Here is an 18,387-nt window from a genome sequence, read left to right on the forward strand (position 1 = left end):
GATGGATTAATGACTTTAAAATATAAAAATTAGAAGTTTTACAGAATATTTATGTCAAGTCTTGGGTAGATAGCAGCTCCATAGCTATAACATACAACATACATATATTTGAAATAAAGAATTAAAAAGTTATATGTGGAAAAATATGGGCTATTAAAGACCAAAAACAAATGCTAAGCTGATGTGTAAGTTCTTGGTCTGGAGAAAAAAATGCCTTAAATATTTCAAGTAGGAAGAGATTTTATTTTATTTTTTTAAATTTTTATTTATTTATGATAGTCACACAGAGAGAGAGAGAGAGAGAGATACATAGGCAGAGGGAGAAGCAGGCGCCATGCACCGGGAGCCGGACGTGGGACTCTATCCCCGGTCTCCAGGGTCGTGCCCTGGGCCAAAGGCAGGCGCTAAACCGCTGCGCCACCCAGGGATCCCAGGAAGAGATTTTATATAAGAAATGAGATGCTCACTAAACTATCTAAAGGAAAAAGTCAGTAGAAATCATGGCTGACTTTTAGAAATCCAGGGATGCAGGAATTTCAGGGAAAACCACTGCCAGTAATCTCTGCACAACGCCGGACATCACCTGGAAGCCACTGCGTGTGATTGACACGACCTGCCGTCGTTACGTGTGTAACGAAATAAAGGCTGCTTGCTTTCTTTGCCCTTCCTGATTTCACAGTGAGAATGCCTCTTATTGGTAGAAGTTAAACCAGGACCCAGTTGACAAAAGAATCTGGTCAATTTAGTTCTAGTCTTCTAGCACTTACAGAGGGGAGATTTAGAAAAACAAGAATGGTGCTAAGTATTCTTACTCTGCTGACAGAAATAGGAATTATTATGGTCCTTATGCAAGTGATCTCACACAATATTCAAATTTCATAGTCCAGAAATGTCAGTCCAGAAATAAATCCTTTGAAATAAAGTTACCAGGATGTAAAGATACTTGGCAAAATTGGTTGGATATTATCCATTTCCTCTGTTTGGGCCTACAGGAAGACTGCATTTTCCAGCCTCCCTTGCAGTTGCGTAAGGACTTCATGGTTGGGTTGTAGCCAATGGAATCTGGGCAGAAGCATCCTAAGCCACATCCAGTTTTCGTCATAAATTCTCATCTTCTGGCCAAGAGACATATGAGAATATGCTGAAAATCACTAATCATCAGAAAAAAGCAAATAAAAATCACAATGAAGTATCACCTTACACCTGTCAGATGGGCTAAAACCAAAAAGACGAGAAATAACAAGTAAGGAAGATGGGGGGCAGCCTGGGTGGCTCAGTGGTTTAGCGCCACCTTCAGCCCGGGGCGTGATCCTGAGGACCCGGGATCGAATCTCATGTTGGGCTCCCTGCGTGGAGCCTGCTTCTCCTTCTGCCTGTGTCTCTGTCTCTCTCTCTCTCTGTCTCTCATGACTAAATAAATCTTTATTTAAAAAAAAGTAACAAAGATGGGGAGAAAAAGGAAGCTTCATGTGCTGTTGGTGCGAATGCAAATTGCGACAGCCACTGTGGAAAATAGTGCAGAAATTCCTCAAAAAATTTAAAATAGGAACACCACCTGATCCAGTAATTCTACTCCTGGGTATTTACCCAAAGAAAATGAAAACACTAATTCGATGACATAGATACCCCTATTTCTATTACAACATTTACAATAGTCGAGGTATGGAAAGCCTTATCCATCAGCAGATGAATGGTTAAAGATGTGGTGTGAGTACACACATACACACACACATAAATATTATGCAGCCATAAGAAAGGAGATTGTGTCATTTGTGACAACATGGGTAGACCTAGAGGATATTATGCTTCGTGAAATAAATCAGACTAAGAAAGAAATATGATTTCAGGGGATCCCTGGGTGGCTCAGCGGTTTAGCGCCTGCCCTCTGCTCAAGGCAAGATTCTGGAGTCCCGGGATCGGGTCCCACGTCGGGCTCCCTGGTTGGAGCCTGCTTCTCCCTCTGCCTGTGTCTCTGCCTCTGTGTGTGTGTGTCTCATAGATAAATAAATAAAATCTTAAAAAATATGATTTCATTCATATGTGGAATCTCAAAAACATAAATGAATAAACAAGTCGGTAAACAGGAAACAATTGCCAGAGGGAAGCAGAGTTGGGGGATGGGCAGAATGGGTGAAGGGGCATAGAAGATACAGGCTTCCGGTTATAGAATGAATAAGTCACAGGAATAAAAGGCACAGCACAGGGAATAAAGCCAATGATACTGTAGGTGACAGATGATAGCTGCACTTGGGAGCACAGCATAACATATAGATTTGTCAAATCACTATGTTATACATTGGAAACTAATGTGATACTGTGTATCAAATACACTCAAAATATCCTTAAAAATAATCCCCCTCATCTTTCAAGCTCACTCAAGTCCTTGCTGCTGGAAATGAAGGACTGGAAATAACAAAAGCATAAGGTAGATCCCTGAATCACTTTTAGGGCAGACATCTTGCAGTAATAGCCTAACTTGCATTAGACAGTGGTGCAAACTAGAAGCAAACTTTATTGTGGTGAGCCGGTGAAATATTGGGAGTCTTTGTCATGACACAAGTGAATATAAATTTGAATAACAAGATATATATATATATATGAATGAGTTTTACAGCATTTCCAGTGGCAAAAGTGCAAAATGAAAGTGAACACCTGTTAATAAACAAATGGTCAAATTTTGTCTATCTATGCTGTAACACATCATACGCCTCCTAAGATTTGCCTTTCAGATATTATCATTTTTATGTCTCAATAAAATGAGTAAAAATGCATTCATATATATTTGAATACTTAACGGAAAATTACAAGAGTGTGGAAGGATGACTACTAGCTTGTAAGTTACTAGTGGAGAGGGTGTCTGGAGAAGGGGAGGAAGAGAGCAGGTTAAAAAAAATTTTTTTTTGAAGTCCATGATTCATGATATGTATGGTTTTTAAAAAAGTACCTGAGAATGTACAATTTTGTAAAATATTTAAGTATGCTTTTGAAAAGTTCCTATGGTTCTTTTTATGGTATTTTCTTATTAATTTTAAATTAATAAATATGTAGTGTTTATTTTTTTAAAGATTTATTTATTTATTAGACACAGAGAGAGAGAAAGAGGCACAGACACAGGAGGAGGGAGAAGCAGGCTCCATGCTGGGAGCCCGACGCGGGACTCAATCCCAGGACCCCAGGATCGCACCCTGGGCCAAAGGCAGGCGCCAAACCGCTAAGCCACCCAGGGATCCCCTAAATATGTAGTGTTTAGAAGCAGGATTATTTGTGAAGTGCTTCCCCAAACCAGGACAGACAAACCTGAAATACATCAAATGTAGGCCTAGCCATACTTTAGCAATGGAGAGCCCAGTTGGGTCTAACATTTTGGCTGGCACTGCTGCAAGAAACACATCTTATACCTTTGTTTCCTCTTCTGTTCCTCCATGTTGGAAATCTATGTCTTCTTCACACCGTCAGCATTTCCACAAGTCTCCTATGTAAACCCATAGGTTTGTATCTTTCTCCTCTGCCAGGTAGCACACTGACTGCTATGAGGGACCCGGGTCCACTGTCTGTTGCTGCTCACCTGTGTACTCAGAACCTACCTGCTTCAAGAATTAGCCAGCTGGTCATTCATGCTTATGAGCTGCCAGAGATATGCCCTATTACCCACCCACTGGATAGTAGCACATTAATAATTCTAGGATTCTGAGAAGCCAAAATCACCTTTCTATCCCTTTTTCCATCCTGTGGAACTTCCATCCTGTACCAGCTTCATTGTACTCCCAGAAATCAGAGTAGAAACCACCTCCATCCCAGTGTGGGTAAATACAATGTACTTACTTTCTTAGACTGTGCATAGACTGTCTCTCCATGTCCCACTCACCCAATTTCAAAACCTTCCACTCTTCCCTTCTCTACCTGTAGTGTTTAAGGTTATATTTGAAGAGGCCCAAAATGAAGCCCTGGCTTAAACGCTGTGGATAGTGGATTTGATTAGAATACACTTAAACTGCATGTTTAAATTTAACTTTGGAATTTATTTTATTATTATTTTTTTTATTATTTATTTATGATAGTTATACAGAGAGAGAGAGAGGCAGAGACACAGGCAGAGGGAGAAGCAGGCTCCATGCACCGGGAGCCTGACGTGGGATTCGATCCCGGGTCTCCAGGATCGCGCCCTGGGCCAAAGGCAGGCGCCAAACCGCTGCGCCACCCAGGAATCCCTAACTTTGGAATTTAAAATGCAAGTTGTTTTTTTTTTTTCCATAATGCAGTTTTACACTGTTTTCATTGCAAATATCTACTTTTGGTTTTTATGAGTTTAATGAGTTCACTGGGATGGCCTGGGTATTAACCACCATTTGTAATAACATTTCTGTGGGAAAATGTGTTTTAAACACTAGCTCTTAAATGTAAACTTTTGGAAAAAAGAAAACTTATTCTTAAGTTGGAAAATGTATTAATGAGCTCTTACATTCCAAAGGGGGAATAGATTGTCCTTGAAGTCATCAAGCAAAATCCAAGTGTTTTCATATATTCTGCTACTGAGACAAATTAACCTAAGTATAAAATTTATGAGGAAAGAAGGCAAAATAGTCACATTTATTTAAAGGAATTGGAACTTCCAACATGCTGTCTTGATTTTAAAGTGCTTACGCACTTAAAATTTTCAGTCTTTGGTTCTCATTTCCCAGTATTAACTGCTTGCTTTTTTTTTTTTTTTTTTCACTATCCTTTGGATGTGTTATTGATTTAGTACTCCTTTTCTTCATTCTTGTATGGCTTATCTGAAAAGTTGCTAACCACATGGCTCATCTGAAAATTTTTGAAATGTCTGGCAAAAATAAAAACAATAAGAGTTAGAAAAATACTGAGGAAGTTAGGACACATTAAAAATAACCATAGGGTCACCTGGGTGGCTTAGTCAGTTAACATCTGACTTCTGATTTCATCTCAGGTCATGATCTCAGGGTCATGAAACTGAGCTCTGTGTTGAGCTCCAACTTGGGCATGAAGACTACTTGAGATTCTCTGGCTTTCCCTTCCTCTGCCCTTCCCCCACGGTTGTGCACACATTCTCTCTCTCTCTAAAAAACACAAAACAAAACAAACCATCTCTAAAATGAGCTTAGTGTGCAGAGAAACTTGTATAGGATATCATCTTGTACACTGGTTTGGGTTGCAATTTGACTATTAGTTTTTTAAAGTTTAAAAAAAAAATCCAAGCCCCCAACCAGTCATTAGAGTCACTGTAATATAAAAGCAAAACATATAGTTTAAAATAAGCTTAATTTAGTCAAAAGAGATCCGAATTTTGCCCAGGGGTCCTACCTAATACAGAGGGCACTCTACAATGAGTCAGATGTCATCTTATATAACATCCTGACAGGGGATCCCTGGGTGGCTCAGTGGTTTGGCGCCTGCCTTTGGCCCAGGGCATGATCCTGGAGTCCAGGGATCAAGTCCCACACTCGATCTGCTTCTCTCTCTTCCTGTGTCTCTGCCTCTCTCTCTCTCTCTCTATGTCTATCATAAATAAATAAATAAATAAATAAATAAATAAATAAATAAATAAATCTTTTAAAAAAATAACATTTTGACAACAGCTAAAAGATAATTTCCTACCAACACTTTGTAACATTGGTCACACCACTGTAACCAAAATCATAGGTTACAGTTAAAGTCAATTGGTGTAGATTTGATTGACAATGCTTAGGGAATACCTAAATTTTCATTACTAATGCATTTAGAAGTCGTTTCCTATCTTAAGGGGCAAACAACTAATCTTCAAATTAAGTAATTCTTGTAAAAGTAGATTAGGGGACTCTGTTGGGAGTCCTCAAGACTGCTCGGAGTTTTGGGAATTCATTAGGAGAACTCACAAGACTCAGCATGTAGTCATATGCATGGTTATGATTTATTATCGTGAAAGGATAAAGAGCATAACCAGCAAAGAGAAAAGGTACATGGGGATAAGTCCCAGGTAAATCAGATGTAAGTAAACTTCGAAGATTCCTCTTCCGGTGGAGTCACACAAGATGTGTTTAATTCCTTAAACAAACTGTGACAAGTTGTGGGGAATATTGCCAACCAGGGACGCTCATTAGAGACTGAACACCCAAGATTTTCACTGGGACCTGATTATATAGGCACCCTCTGCCTGGCACATACCCAAATTTCAGATTTTTAGAAGAAAAACAGGGGCTTGCAGAAATTATATTGTTTGTACAGTTCAGATACTGTGAGCCCCTTATACCAGTTAACAATGGAACCTTCCTGAAATCCATGTTCCCAGATGCCAGCAAAGGGTGGACTTTAACTTAAAAAAAAAAAATAGGGGATCCCTGGGTGGCTCAGTGGTTTAGTGCCTGCCTTCGGCCCAGGGCTTGATCCTGGAGACCTGGGATCAAGTACGGCTTTGGGTTCCCTGCATGGAGCCTACTTCTCCCTCTGCCTGTGTCTCTGCCTCTCTCTCTCTCAAATGATTTTTTTTTAAATTTTTTTTTACAGATTTTATTTATTTATTCATGAGACACACACACACACACACACACACACACACACACACAGAGAGAGAGAGAGAGAGAGAGAGAGAGAGAGACCAGAAGTGGTGAGGAGGAGCAGAGGGAGAGAGAGAAGCAGAGTTCTTGCGGGGCAGGGAGCCAGACACTGAGCTCAATTAGGCCTCAAGATCATGACCTGAGCTGAAGGCAGATGCTTAACTAGCTGAACCACCCAGGCACCTCCCCCCCCCCCCGCCCCAGGACTTAAACTTTTTAAGTCAGGACTGCTATGTTAACTTTTTCTGCCCCCAGATAATTAAACTTATTTAAAAGTTCTGGAGAGGTCCCCGGATGCCGCCGAGTAGGCAGGCATCCTTAAAGTCTCCTCTCCCACCACCATCAGGTCTAAGTCAGAGTCTCCCAAAGAGCCTGAGCAGCTGCAGAAGCTCTTCATCGGAGGTTTGAGCTTCGAAACAACCAATGAGAGTCTGAGGAGCCATTTTGAGCAATGGGGGACGCTTACAGAGTGTGTGGTAATGAGAGACCCCAATGCCAAGTGCTCCAAAGGCTCTGGGTTTGTCACGTATGCCACCGTGGAGGAGTGGATGCAGCCATGAATGCAAGGCCACACAAGGTGGATGGAAGTGTCGTGGAACCAAAGAGGGCTGTCTCATGAGAAGATTCAAAGACCTGGTGCCCACTTAACTGTGAAAAAGATTTTTGTTGGTGGCATTAAAGAAGACACTGAAGAACATCATCTAAGAGATTATTTTGAACAGTATAGGAAAATTGAAGTGATTAAGATCATGACTGACTGAGGCAGTGGCAAAAAGAGAGGTTTTGCTTTTGTGACATTTGATGACCATGACTCTGTAGACAAGATTGTCATTCGAAAATCCCATACTGTGAATGGCCACAACTGTGAAGTAAGGAAAGCCCTATCGAAGCAAGAGATGGCTAGTGCTTCGTCCAGCCAAAGAGGCCGAAGTGGTTCTGGAAACTTTGGTGATGGTCGTGGAGGTGGTTTTGGTGGGAATGACAACTTTGGTCTTGGAGGGAACTTCAGTGGTTGAGGTGGCTTCGGTGGCAGTCGAGGTGCTGGTGGATATGGTAGCAGTGGGGATGGCTGTAACAGATTTGGTAATGATGGAAGCAGCTCCGGAGGTGGCGGAAGCTATAACGATTTTGGCAATTACAGCAATCAATCCTCAAATTTTGGACCCATAAAAGGAGGAAATTTTGGAGGCAGAAGCTCTGGCCCCCATGGTGGTGGAGGCCAATACTTTGCCAAACCTCAAAACCAAGGTGGCTATGGCGGCAGCAGCAGCAGCAACTATGGCAGTGGCAGAAGGTTTTCATTACTGCCAGGAAACAAAGCTTAGCAGGAGAGGAGAGCCAGACAAGCTACAGGTTACAACAGATTTGTGAACTCAGCCAAGCACAGTGGTGGCAGGGCCTAGCTGCTGCAAAGAAGACATGTTTCAGACAATACTCATGTGTATGGGCAAAAAACTCGAGGACTATATTTCTAACTAATTGTATAACAGCTTATTTTAGTTTTGTTCTGTGGAAAGTGTAAGGCATTCCAACAAAGGGTTTTAATGTAGATTTTTTTTTTTTTTGCACTCATGCTGTGATTGCTAAATGTAATACTCTGATCATGATGCTGAATAAATGTGTCTTTAAATAAAGTAAAATAAAATAAAATAAAAATAAAATAAATAATAAAAGTTCTGGAGATAACTTAGTATACAGCTTTTTATATATTGTTTAAAGAAATAACCTACCTGTATTAGTGCCAGTTCATTGGTATTAATTTCTATTAAATCTCATGTGATGAATGATGTTAATGTAAATTTAGCCTATACACTCTATGAAACTAAGAATTCACTGATCAAGAAGCTTCAGAATTTAAATATATGTTTTCAAATTTGAATAAAAAACTTCTTATATGTGAAATTGTTTAAATGGAATTGTACGATTATCATTTGGGGATCATGTATCATTCCCAAGCATATATGCTGATTTTATTAGGGCCTTTATTTGATAAGAGGGATATTCTAGCTATGGATTTAACTGACATTTCATAGCACAAAGAAATACTGAATATAATGGATTGCATAGCTTGATTAACTTGATTTTGAGTTCTGTTCTTTTGAATTACAAGTGCATTAGGAGAAAGTAGCTATTAATCTTTGGCTAGTTACTATTTCAGCATATGAAGGACATTGATTAAAGGCAAGCACTTACATGTCTTACTGTGTTTCACATTTCTATGCCAAGGGAAAGGGCACAGAAATATTTATGATGTGTCATTTAAGAACTGTTATTATCAAGAATGTAACTGCAGAGGCTTACCATCTATTTTTTCTTCCAGAAGTGTTAGGTTTATGGTTTCAGGCCTTATGCTCAATTCTTTAATCCATGATGAGTTCATTTTTGTGTATGGCATAAGATACTGGTTCAGTTTTATTCTTTTGAATGTGACTGTACAGTTTTCCGAATACCATTTATCTGAGACTTTCCTTTCCCCATTATATATTCTTGCTTGTGTTGTATATTAAATGAACATATATGCATGAGTATATTTCTGGGCTCCCTATTCTGTTCCATTGATCTATGTCTCTGTTTTTATGCTAATGCCATACTATTTTGATTACTATAGCTTTATGGTGTAGTTTGAAATCAGAGAGCATGATGCCTTCAACTTTGTTCTTTCTCGAGATTGTTTTGACTATTCGGGGTCTTTTGTGTTTCCACACCTAATTTTGTCCTATTTCTGTGAAAAATGCCATTGGAATTTTGATAAAAAATTGCATTGAATCTATAAATTACTTTGATTAGCATATAATTTTAATAATATTAATTATTCTAATCAATGAGCATGGAATATCTTCCCATATATCTGTGTTGTCTTCAACTTTTTTCATTAATGTCTTACAGTTTTCACTGTATAAATCTATTACCTCCTTGGTTACGTTTATTTCTAGGTATTTGATTCATTTTGATTCAACTGCAAATGCAATTGTTTTCTTAATTTCTGTTTCCGATAGTTCATTATTAGTGCATAAAAACACAACAAAGTTTTGCATATTTTGTATCCTGCAAATTTACTGAATTTTTTTATTGTAACAGTTTTTTGATGGAGTCTTTAGGATTTTCTGTATATAATATCACGTCATCTGTAAATAGTGATAGTTTTACTTCTTTCTTTCCAGTTACGATGCCTTTTATTTTTTTATTTACTTATTTTTCCAATGCCTTTTATTTCTTTTTCTCGTGTAACTGCTCTGGCTAGTACTTCCATACCATCATATTGTCTTTATATTATATTAATAGACATGTAGTAAATGTTTTATATAAATAACCTTTGTTTCCTCTCTCCTTCACCCACTCACTCCCTCCTTCTCTCTTTCTCTCAGCATTTCTTTTACTGGTAAAACTTGCATTTTTGCTTGGATGGCTGCTTATATACTTCATACCATAACCTCACTACTTTTCTATTTTTCTTTACTATGAGAAATAATTGAAAATGGCTGACTACCTCTTCTTCCCTCTTTTTCTCTCTCCCAGCGTCTGATGTGAAGTAATAGCCTCTTAATTCCAGGTAATAACTATAAGGTAATCAGCTAGTTTGTTCTATTTTTCATATGTTCTCCCCATTTCACACCTACTCCTCCAATGCTTGATAATTGTATTCTCTACTTTATTAGAGAATGTGACCAATAACATATTATACTCTCTCCTTTATATCCATTATTTAGTCTTAGTTCCCTAGGTCAGGATGTATCGCCAGTCCTGATGTTGATGTTGAAGTCTATCCAGTCATTTTGGTTTTGGAAGCTCATTCTCTAGTAGATATCTTAGAAGGGGGCATGGAAACAGTATTTCTTTTGTTCATGAATGTTTATAACTGCTTGCCTATGGTCTTTATTCTTTTTTCTTTTTTAAGATTTTACTTATTTGAGAAAGAGAGAGAGAGCATGAAAGAGAGAGAGCACAAGCAGAGGGGAGGAGTAGAGAGAAGCCTGACTCCTTGCCAAGGAGATTGATGCAAGACTCAATCCAGGACCTTGGGATTATGACCTCAGCTGAAGGCAAACCCTTAAAAGACTGAGCCACCCAGGTGGCCTATCATCTTCATTCTTGAACATAAGTTTACATGTATAAAACCCTTAGGTCACATTTGCTTGCCTTAAATGTGTTAAATATGTCACTCTATTATCTTCAACCCATAAAGCGTTGAGGTAGAAAGATCTGGCAATTGACATCCTTTCTTTTATAAGTGATTGGGTGTTGTTGTTGATTGCCTTGATACAAATGGAATGTTTACAGTTTTTCTTTAAAATTCATTAGTTTTACTAAAATAATTCTTGATGTTGGCCATTTTGGTGTCAGTCTTTTCAGGTATGCTTTTCAGTATATTTTCAAGGTTCTTTGTTTTGTTTTGTTTTGTTTTGGTTTGTCTTGTTTTGTTTTGTTTTTTTCCCTTCAGGAAAATTTTCTTGGATTATTCTGTTTTGTTCTATTGCTCTGGTTCTCTCCCTTGGGTACTTCTGGCATACATATATGGGAACTTGTCTTTTTTATCTGTTACTTTCTCTCAAATCCTTTTTACCTCCTTTTTCATTTGATTTTTAACATTTTCCTCCTCTTAAACTTCTATTTCTGCTAAGACATTATTTGTTGCTTTTTATGCTTTTGTCGTTCTTCTTGCTTATTTTTTTTTTTTAATTTTTTTTTAATTTTTTTTTAATTTATTTATGATAGTCACAGAGAGAGAGAGAGAGAGGCAGAGACATAGGCAGAGGGAGAAGCAGGCTCCATGCACCGGGAGCCTGATGTGGGATTCGATCCCAGGTCTCCAGGATCGCGCCCTGGGCCAAAGGCAAGCGCCAAACCACTGCGCCACCCAGGGATCCCTCTTCTTGCTTATAATTCCTTAAAATTTTTAAGTTATGTCCTGAGTTCTTTCATTTTTTTCCCTTCATAAACCTTTTGTTTTACTAAGTAGAGCACATTTACACATGAGAACAACCACTAGGCCCAAATAACAGAAGCTAGTACTGCTGTAAGGACTGCTTGCCACACGCATATTAAATCAAAAGAGCAGAGACTTACAGGTGCTTATGTTACACACTCAGGGTCCTTGGGCTCTTTAAACAATAGAAATTTACTAGTGGCTAAGCTGGAAGTTCCAGGCAAGGCTTTTATTAGCGCTTATGCTTGAGCACAAGGAAGACAGAACAAAGGAAAGGGTTCTTTATGCTGGCTCTCCGGAACAAAGGCTAGGGAAAAATTTTAAGAGACTGAGGTGGGAAAGGAGTGATATCTAAGCCTATAGGGAGAGCGAGATACAGGAAGTTGGGCACACAATTTCAGTGGACAGAACATGTTTCATCATGGGTCGTCCTGTCTCATTAGCATGTGAAATCCCCTCCCTGGGTGTGATTTTTAGTATCATAATGAGGGAACAAGTCAGTGAAAGGTCAGTGCTGGACTCCACCTTGGTGCAGACTGGCTTGGTTGGGTCTTTGCCAGTCTTAGAAGTGGAGTCCCTTCTTTGGTAAGCATCTTGCTTCTGCACTCCTGCAGGACATGCCACCCAAGAGGCATAAGGTTTCACCTATCAAGGAACGCTGCATTTTGTGGTCAGGATGAAGAGGACTCGAGTCCAGTCACTGCCCTGTCTCACTTAAAACTCTCTAAATTAGGGACGCCCAGGTGGCTCAGCAGTTAAGTGCCTGCCTTCAGCCCAGGGTGTGATCCTGGAGTCCCGGGATCGAGTTCCACATTGGGCTCCCTGCATGGAGCCTGCTTCTCTCTCTGCCTGTGTCTCTGCCTCTCTCTTTCTGTATCTCTCATGAATAAATAAATAAAATAAAATAAATAAAAACTCTCTAAATTAGATCTCTGCAGCTAGAGAAAAGGGCAGATGACTGGGTGAGTTGTAGAACCATTATGTGATCCCCTCTACTTCATGCTCAAAACCACTGAGAGTTGAATTGGAGACATGGTCCTGTTTGTTCAAGTGCATATTTCTCCCTGTGTTAATGATTAGAACAAAGGCAATCTCTATGGGAGAGGTATTCCACTGATAAATACAGAACTATACCAGAACAAAAAGGGGGTGACATAGAAAATCTTGTTTTTTCAACCATCAGATGCTTTCATAATGTAGTCATATGCAGTGGAAAAAGCTCCACCTCCCACAGGCTTAATCCAAAAACTTCATTGCTATTCATATCAAGGAAGCCTCACCATACTTCTGGCGTCATTCCTAAATATGAGATCCAGCTGGCTTTTCAGGGTATTGGAAACCTTTATTTTGTGACCTCCATAATGGATTTCAACACTGCCAGCTATTTACTCAGGCAGCTAGGCCTCTTGATCAGTTGAGATCTCACTATCTTTTTGGTGGCAATTCTGTTGATAGGCATCATTTTTTTTGCCTTTCAACCTGTACTAGAAGGAAGTCCTGATTCCTGCAATGAAGTCATTAGGAGCTATTGCAACTGGTATAAATCCTTGAGGATCAGTGTCTCCAGCTTTCAGTGCCTGGTTGTACCTTTTACCACCTTGTTGAGCATTTGTTTTCCTTCTGTTAGGTCTGTAATAAGGTCATTTCTGGCTCAGAAGACTTATTTTTTTTATTTTTTTAAAGAGCTTATTTATTTATTCATGAGACACACACACACACACACACACACACACAGAGAGAGAGAGAGAGAGAGAGAGAGAGAGAGGCAGAGACAGGAGCAGAGGGAGAAGCAGGCTCCATGCAAGGAGCCTGCCGTGGGACTCCATCCTGGGTCTCCAGGATCAGGCCCTGGGCTGAAGGCAGGCGCCAAATTGCGGAGCCACCCAGATGTTCCTCAGAAGACTTTAAATTTGCTCGATTCAAGTTGAAAATTTCAATTTCCTTCTACTACACAATCTGCATTTTTTTCCTTTCATATTCTGTCACAGTCCGTCTTTTGTTTGCACAAGATAACCTTCCTCATGTTTTGTATTTCCTTTGCCTTTGCCTCTTTTCCTTCTGCTTTCTCATTGTCTTCTTGTTCAACGAAAGCTATCATGTGGTTAATTCGCTATTGTCTGTCCACATTCCTGAGGGCCATGGCAAAGGAGAAGCTAGCCTAAGAGTGGGCTCAAGTGGATCTTTGAAGGGCCAGATGAAAGAAACTTCGAAAAGCTCTTGGCATCCTTGTTTTAAAACCCTAGATTCTGGGGTGCCTGGGTGGTTCAGTCAGTTAAGCATCTGACTCCTAACTTCATCCTGGGGTCATGATGTCAGGGTCATGGGACTGAACCCAGCAACCACCTCCGCGCTTAGTGGGGTGTCTGCCTAAGGATTCATTCTCTCCCTCTCCCTCGGCTGCACCCCCACTCTTTCTCTAAAAATAGAGATAAATCTTAAAAATAAATAAATAAAATAAACCCCCAGATTCTTGTTTTGCAGCTTTTGATTCTTTCTAAACCTAATTTGTGTGGGTTTTTTAATGGCTTCTACACTTAAAAAAAAAATTGTTTAGCTTATTTTGAAATATTAGATTTTACAGTTTCCCAATTTGTTGGCGTGTCTTTCTGAAGTGTTTTCATCATAGTGTGTGGGTATTTTATTCTGCCTCTTATTCCTTTTCTTCTTACAATAATTTTGCAGGAAATTTGGCTACAATCCTTTTTTATTGCTTGTTTTGAAAATGAAATAAGTTTTCCCACACTTTTATAATGGGGGAGGTCCAAGAAGATAGATTTTCCTTCATTCCAGGAATCCTTCTGTTGCTTTTTGCAAAGTAACAAGAAGAAAAAAAAGAAGAAATAGATCTCTTTCAGAGATCTGCCTGTTTTTTTTTTTTTTTTTTAAGGAAAGCAATGAGTCACTTAACAAAGGAGAATTACTTTAAAACAGAGATTATCATAATGGGTAGCTGAGAAACAGTGGAATTTTAATAAAAGGTATGTACAGAGTTTAGTAATCTAAAGCAGAAATTAATAATTCTTCTCTAGAGTTGTAGCCATAACCATAAAAAAAAAATACTATCTTGTCTGAGACTTAATTGCACACACATTTGAGCAAACCAATGAAAAAATTTAGTAACTAATCCAAAAGCAGTTCCACCAGTTTTCAGTGTTTTTAACCCCTCAGCCATCTTTTTGTTTGTTTGTTTGTTTCTTTCATCCCCTCCCTCGACCCATTTACTTAAAAATAAATTTACTAGTCCACCTTTTCAGTGTTTTCTCTTAAGTCATCTCACTGCTAGAGAATCTGCTATTTGGTCAAGTTCTCTGAAACTAAATTTTGAGAACTGATTTAAAATTTCCTAGAGTTTGTAAAAAAATAATGCATTATATACATGTTTATTGGTTAGGTAATAACAAATCAACATATAGTTTATTAAATCTTCTGTTCAATTTTCATGTTGGGTTGTCATATTTATCTTTATACAGATTTGGCAGTTCCTCTGATTGTGTAACATAACCACTCGTCTTATGACTATTTTGTTTTTCAGAGGAGTACTAGGTTTTCTATGTTACATCCTGATAGGGTTTCCTTGTTGATGCCGCAGGCTAAGGCTATGGTGCTGTAGATTTTGAAGCAGGATCTCCTGTCAGAGGGGTAAGTCTTTTCCATTGTCAGGCTCATGGAAGAGAGGAGGGTTTAAGCCCTTGAGAGTCTCTAGCAGGGGTTTGAGGGCAGGTTTTTTTTTTTTTTTAAGATTTTATTTATTTATTCATAAGAGACACACAGAGAGGCAGAGACATAGGCAGAGGGAGAAGCAGGTTCCCTGCAGGGAGCCTGATGTGGTACTTGATCCCAGGACCCTGAGATCATGACCTGAGCCACAGTCAGATGCTCAACCACTGAGCCACCCAAGTGCCCAAGGGCGGGCTTCTGTGGCCCTTGGTTCTCTGCCCAGTGATGGCTCAAGTTCTGTGGTAAGGGACTATGAAGACAAGGAAGTAGGTACCCCACTTTTTATATCTGATGCTCAGTTTGCTCCTTTGAAGAAAAGGGGATGCCTTGATGGTTGGGTATCTGGGGAGGCAGGTGTCAGAAATGTAATGAGCTATAAGAAATGTCCTCAAAGTAGAATGATGAAACATTGTCCAGGTAGGGAGGCAGAACCATCAAAGGCTGTGCACTCCCAGGAGCCATCATGTTTCAAATCTGGTGGAGCACAGCCAGGAAAATAAAGGAGAGAACAAATACTGAAGGTCATGGTCTAGAGTTTACAGTGAGGGAGGAACAGGTAAAGGTGTCAGATGATCTGATTCAATACTGAGGCCCAGCATGGGGAATATATGCGGGGCAATCCCTTTCACGAGCCACAACACATATTGCAGATGCTGGCAGTTGCTTCAACTGGCTTTCCTTTGAAGCTTCTTTTCAGAACACGAAACTATTTTATCAACTTTTTTTCATTCTTTTCAATGATTCCAATATACTTTTATTTCCTTCGGATGATTCCATCTTTCACTTCACTGAGAAAACAGAAGTCATCTGATGGCAATTTCTCTAACTCTTCATACGACATCTACCAAAAGACCTATATCCACATCTATTTCCTCTTCCTTACTTTTTTGATGGAAGAGATATCCTACCTCTTGTCTATAGATAATTCCTTCATCTGTTTTCTGGATTAAACACCTTCCTGTCATGTCAAGGAATTTATTTATTTATTTAATAAACACTGAGCATCTACTTTGTAACAGACACAATGCTCCATCCATTTTCTCTTTTGTAGATTCAACTATTTTCACTCCATTGTCTCTTTCCCAAAAGCAATTAACTAATGCTCAATGTTCTCTCCCAGTGAAAAACCAACTAAGCCAAAAACAACTGGAAAAAAAAAAAAAAACAATACCCAAACCAAAAGAAAACCTTTCACCACACCTCCTTCTTCAGATACTAGCCTGTCTTTCTTCTCTTCAAAGCCAAACATCTCTAAAACATTGTCTGTATTGTTTTCATGTCTGCCTATCTCATTCACTCTGCAACCCACAGATTTCTAGTTTCTGGTCTTATGGCTCTCAGCAGAAGTGCTTTTACTGTGCTCGTCAATAACCAGCTCATGGCTAAACTGTATGGAAGCACTTAATTTCTCACTGTGTTTTATCTGTGTGCAGTTTTTAAAAATGCGAACCACTTCTCCTTCACAGGGCTTCTATGATACCACATTCTCCCTATATGTCTGGTTCATCGTTCTCAGTCTTTTTGCAGGCTACCTTTTTGTCTGTATTTCCCTTAAGTGTTGCTATTCCTCAGGGTTTCCTGGGAAATCTTTCCTTCTTTTGTCAGCACATTATGGCTGATATCATCAGGCTCTAAGACTATAAATTATTATCCACATCATGTAAGGATACCTGACATTGTGTTGACATGAAGCTGCTGGAATCTCAAAGACTGTTTTGCTTAGACAAATCTATAAGGAGAAGGCCAAAATAAATCTGTTAATGAATCTTGATTAACAATCTATTTCATGTCAATTAAATACCAGTGGAGTGAGAAAATAAAGTTATTGGCTGTATAGTAGTATCTTAGTCATCACAATGCTGGGTATATTTTACAATGTAAATACGAACAGTCAATTGTTGCAACAATGAAGTTTCACTCAATATTGATATAGTGCAAAGATACATTATCATAACAGTGAAAACAAACTTTATCTATTTATCTATGTATCTATTGCCTTGAGTTAATGTCACATTCCAAAGAAGATGACTATGGTAATCCTTTTATAATTAAAAAGTAGACTACCAAAGAGTAGTGTAGGTGAGCAGGACGGGAGCAGGGATCCGGGGCCACTATGAGCTGCACCATCCAGAAGATCCTGACAGACGCCAAGACGCTGCTCGAGCGGCTACGGGAACACGACGCGGCCGCAGAGTCGCTCGTGGATCAGTCCGCCGCGCTGCACCGGCGGGTGGCCGCTATGCGGGAGGCGGGGACGGCGCTTCCGGACCAGTATCAAGAAGATGCATCCGATATAAAGGACATGTCCAAATTCAAACCTCACATTCTGCTGTCCCAAGAGAATACACAGATTAGAGACTTGCAGCAGGAAAACAGAGAGCTGTGGGTTTCCTTGGAGGAACACCAGGATGCTTTGGAACTCATCATGAGCAAGTACCGGAAACAGATGTTACAATTAATGGTTGCCAAAAAGGCTGTGGATGCTGAGCCTGTCCTGAAAGCTCACCAGTCTCACTCTGCAGAAATTGAGAGTCAGATTGACAGAATCTGTGAAATGGGAGAAGTGATGAGGAAAGCAGTTCAGGTGGATGATGACCAATTTTGTAAGATTCAGGAAAAACTAGCCCAATTAGAGCTTGAAAATAAAGAACTTCGAGAATTATTGTCCATCAGCAGTGAATCTCTACAGGTCAGGAAGGAAAACTCAATGGACACTGCTTCCCAAGCCATCAAATAACTCAACTTACAAATGACAGCTGGAGATTGTTTATCAAGGAAGGAAGTTATTATCTTTCTGTTCGAGTATTGTCCATTTAGTGTCTTGCCTCAGACTTGATTTAGTGTGGATTAAAGGTATCAGGTGGCAGTTTAGAATTTGCAGTCAAATTGGCTGTCCACAAAACAGTTTTTGGGTGTGTTTGTGAAAATACACACTGAGTTTCACCATTCCTTCCTCTAAGAGACTATTTTTAATTTTCAGTTCTGGGACCTCAATTTATATAAACTGTGGTATCAGATCCTTTTTGTTTCTTCACATCTCTCAAACTTAGATCCTTTATTATAAGCCAGCAATTTTTATTTATATAGGATTGTAAGTTACAAGTCTAAAAAAAAAAAAAGTCTAAAAATTTTTTTAAAGATATTAGCTTTTTAAATCTATTTGGCATAGCCTAGATTTTTTTTTCCCATTTGAGAAAAGGA

At 39.2% G+C, this 18,387-nt stretch overlaps 1 protein-coding gene across 1 annotated transcript; it reads left to right on the forward strand.

The window, feature by feature from the left end:
- Positions 1-16,709: 16,709 nt before the first annotated feature.
- On the forward strand, positions 16,710-18,132 carry LOC121476795 (suppressor of IKBKE 1-like). Its single transcript, XM_041730877.1, has one exon. It carries the CDS (start codon positions 17,300-17,302, stop codon positions 17,921-17,923), a length of 624 nt encoding a protein of 207 aa, XP_041586811.1. The 5' UTR covers positions 16,710-17,299; the 3' UTR covers positions 17,924-18,132.
- Positions 18,133-18,387: the final 255 nt, after the last annotated feature.

Source organism: Vulpes lagopus, chromosome 16 (genome assembly GCF_018345385.1).
Source record: "Vulpes lagopus strain Blue_001 chromosome 16, ASM1834538v1, whole genome shotgun sequence".
In the NCBI taxonomy this organism is placed as follows: domain Eukaryota; kingdom Metazoa; phylum Chordata; class Mammalia; order Carnivora; family Canidae; genus Vulpes; species Vulpes lagopus.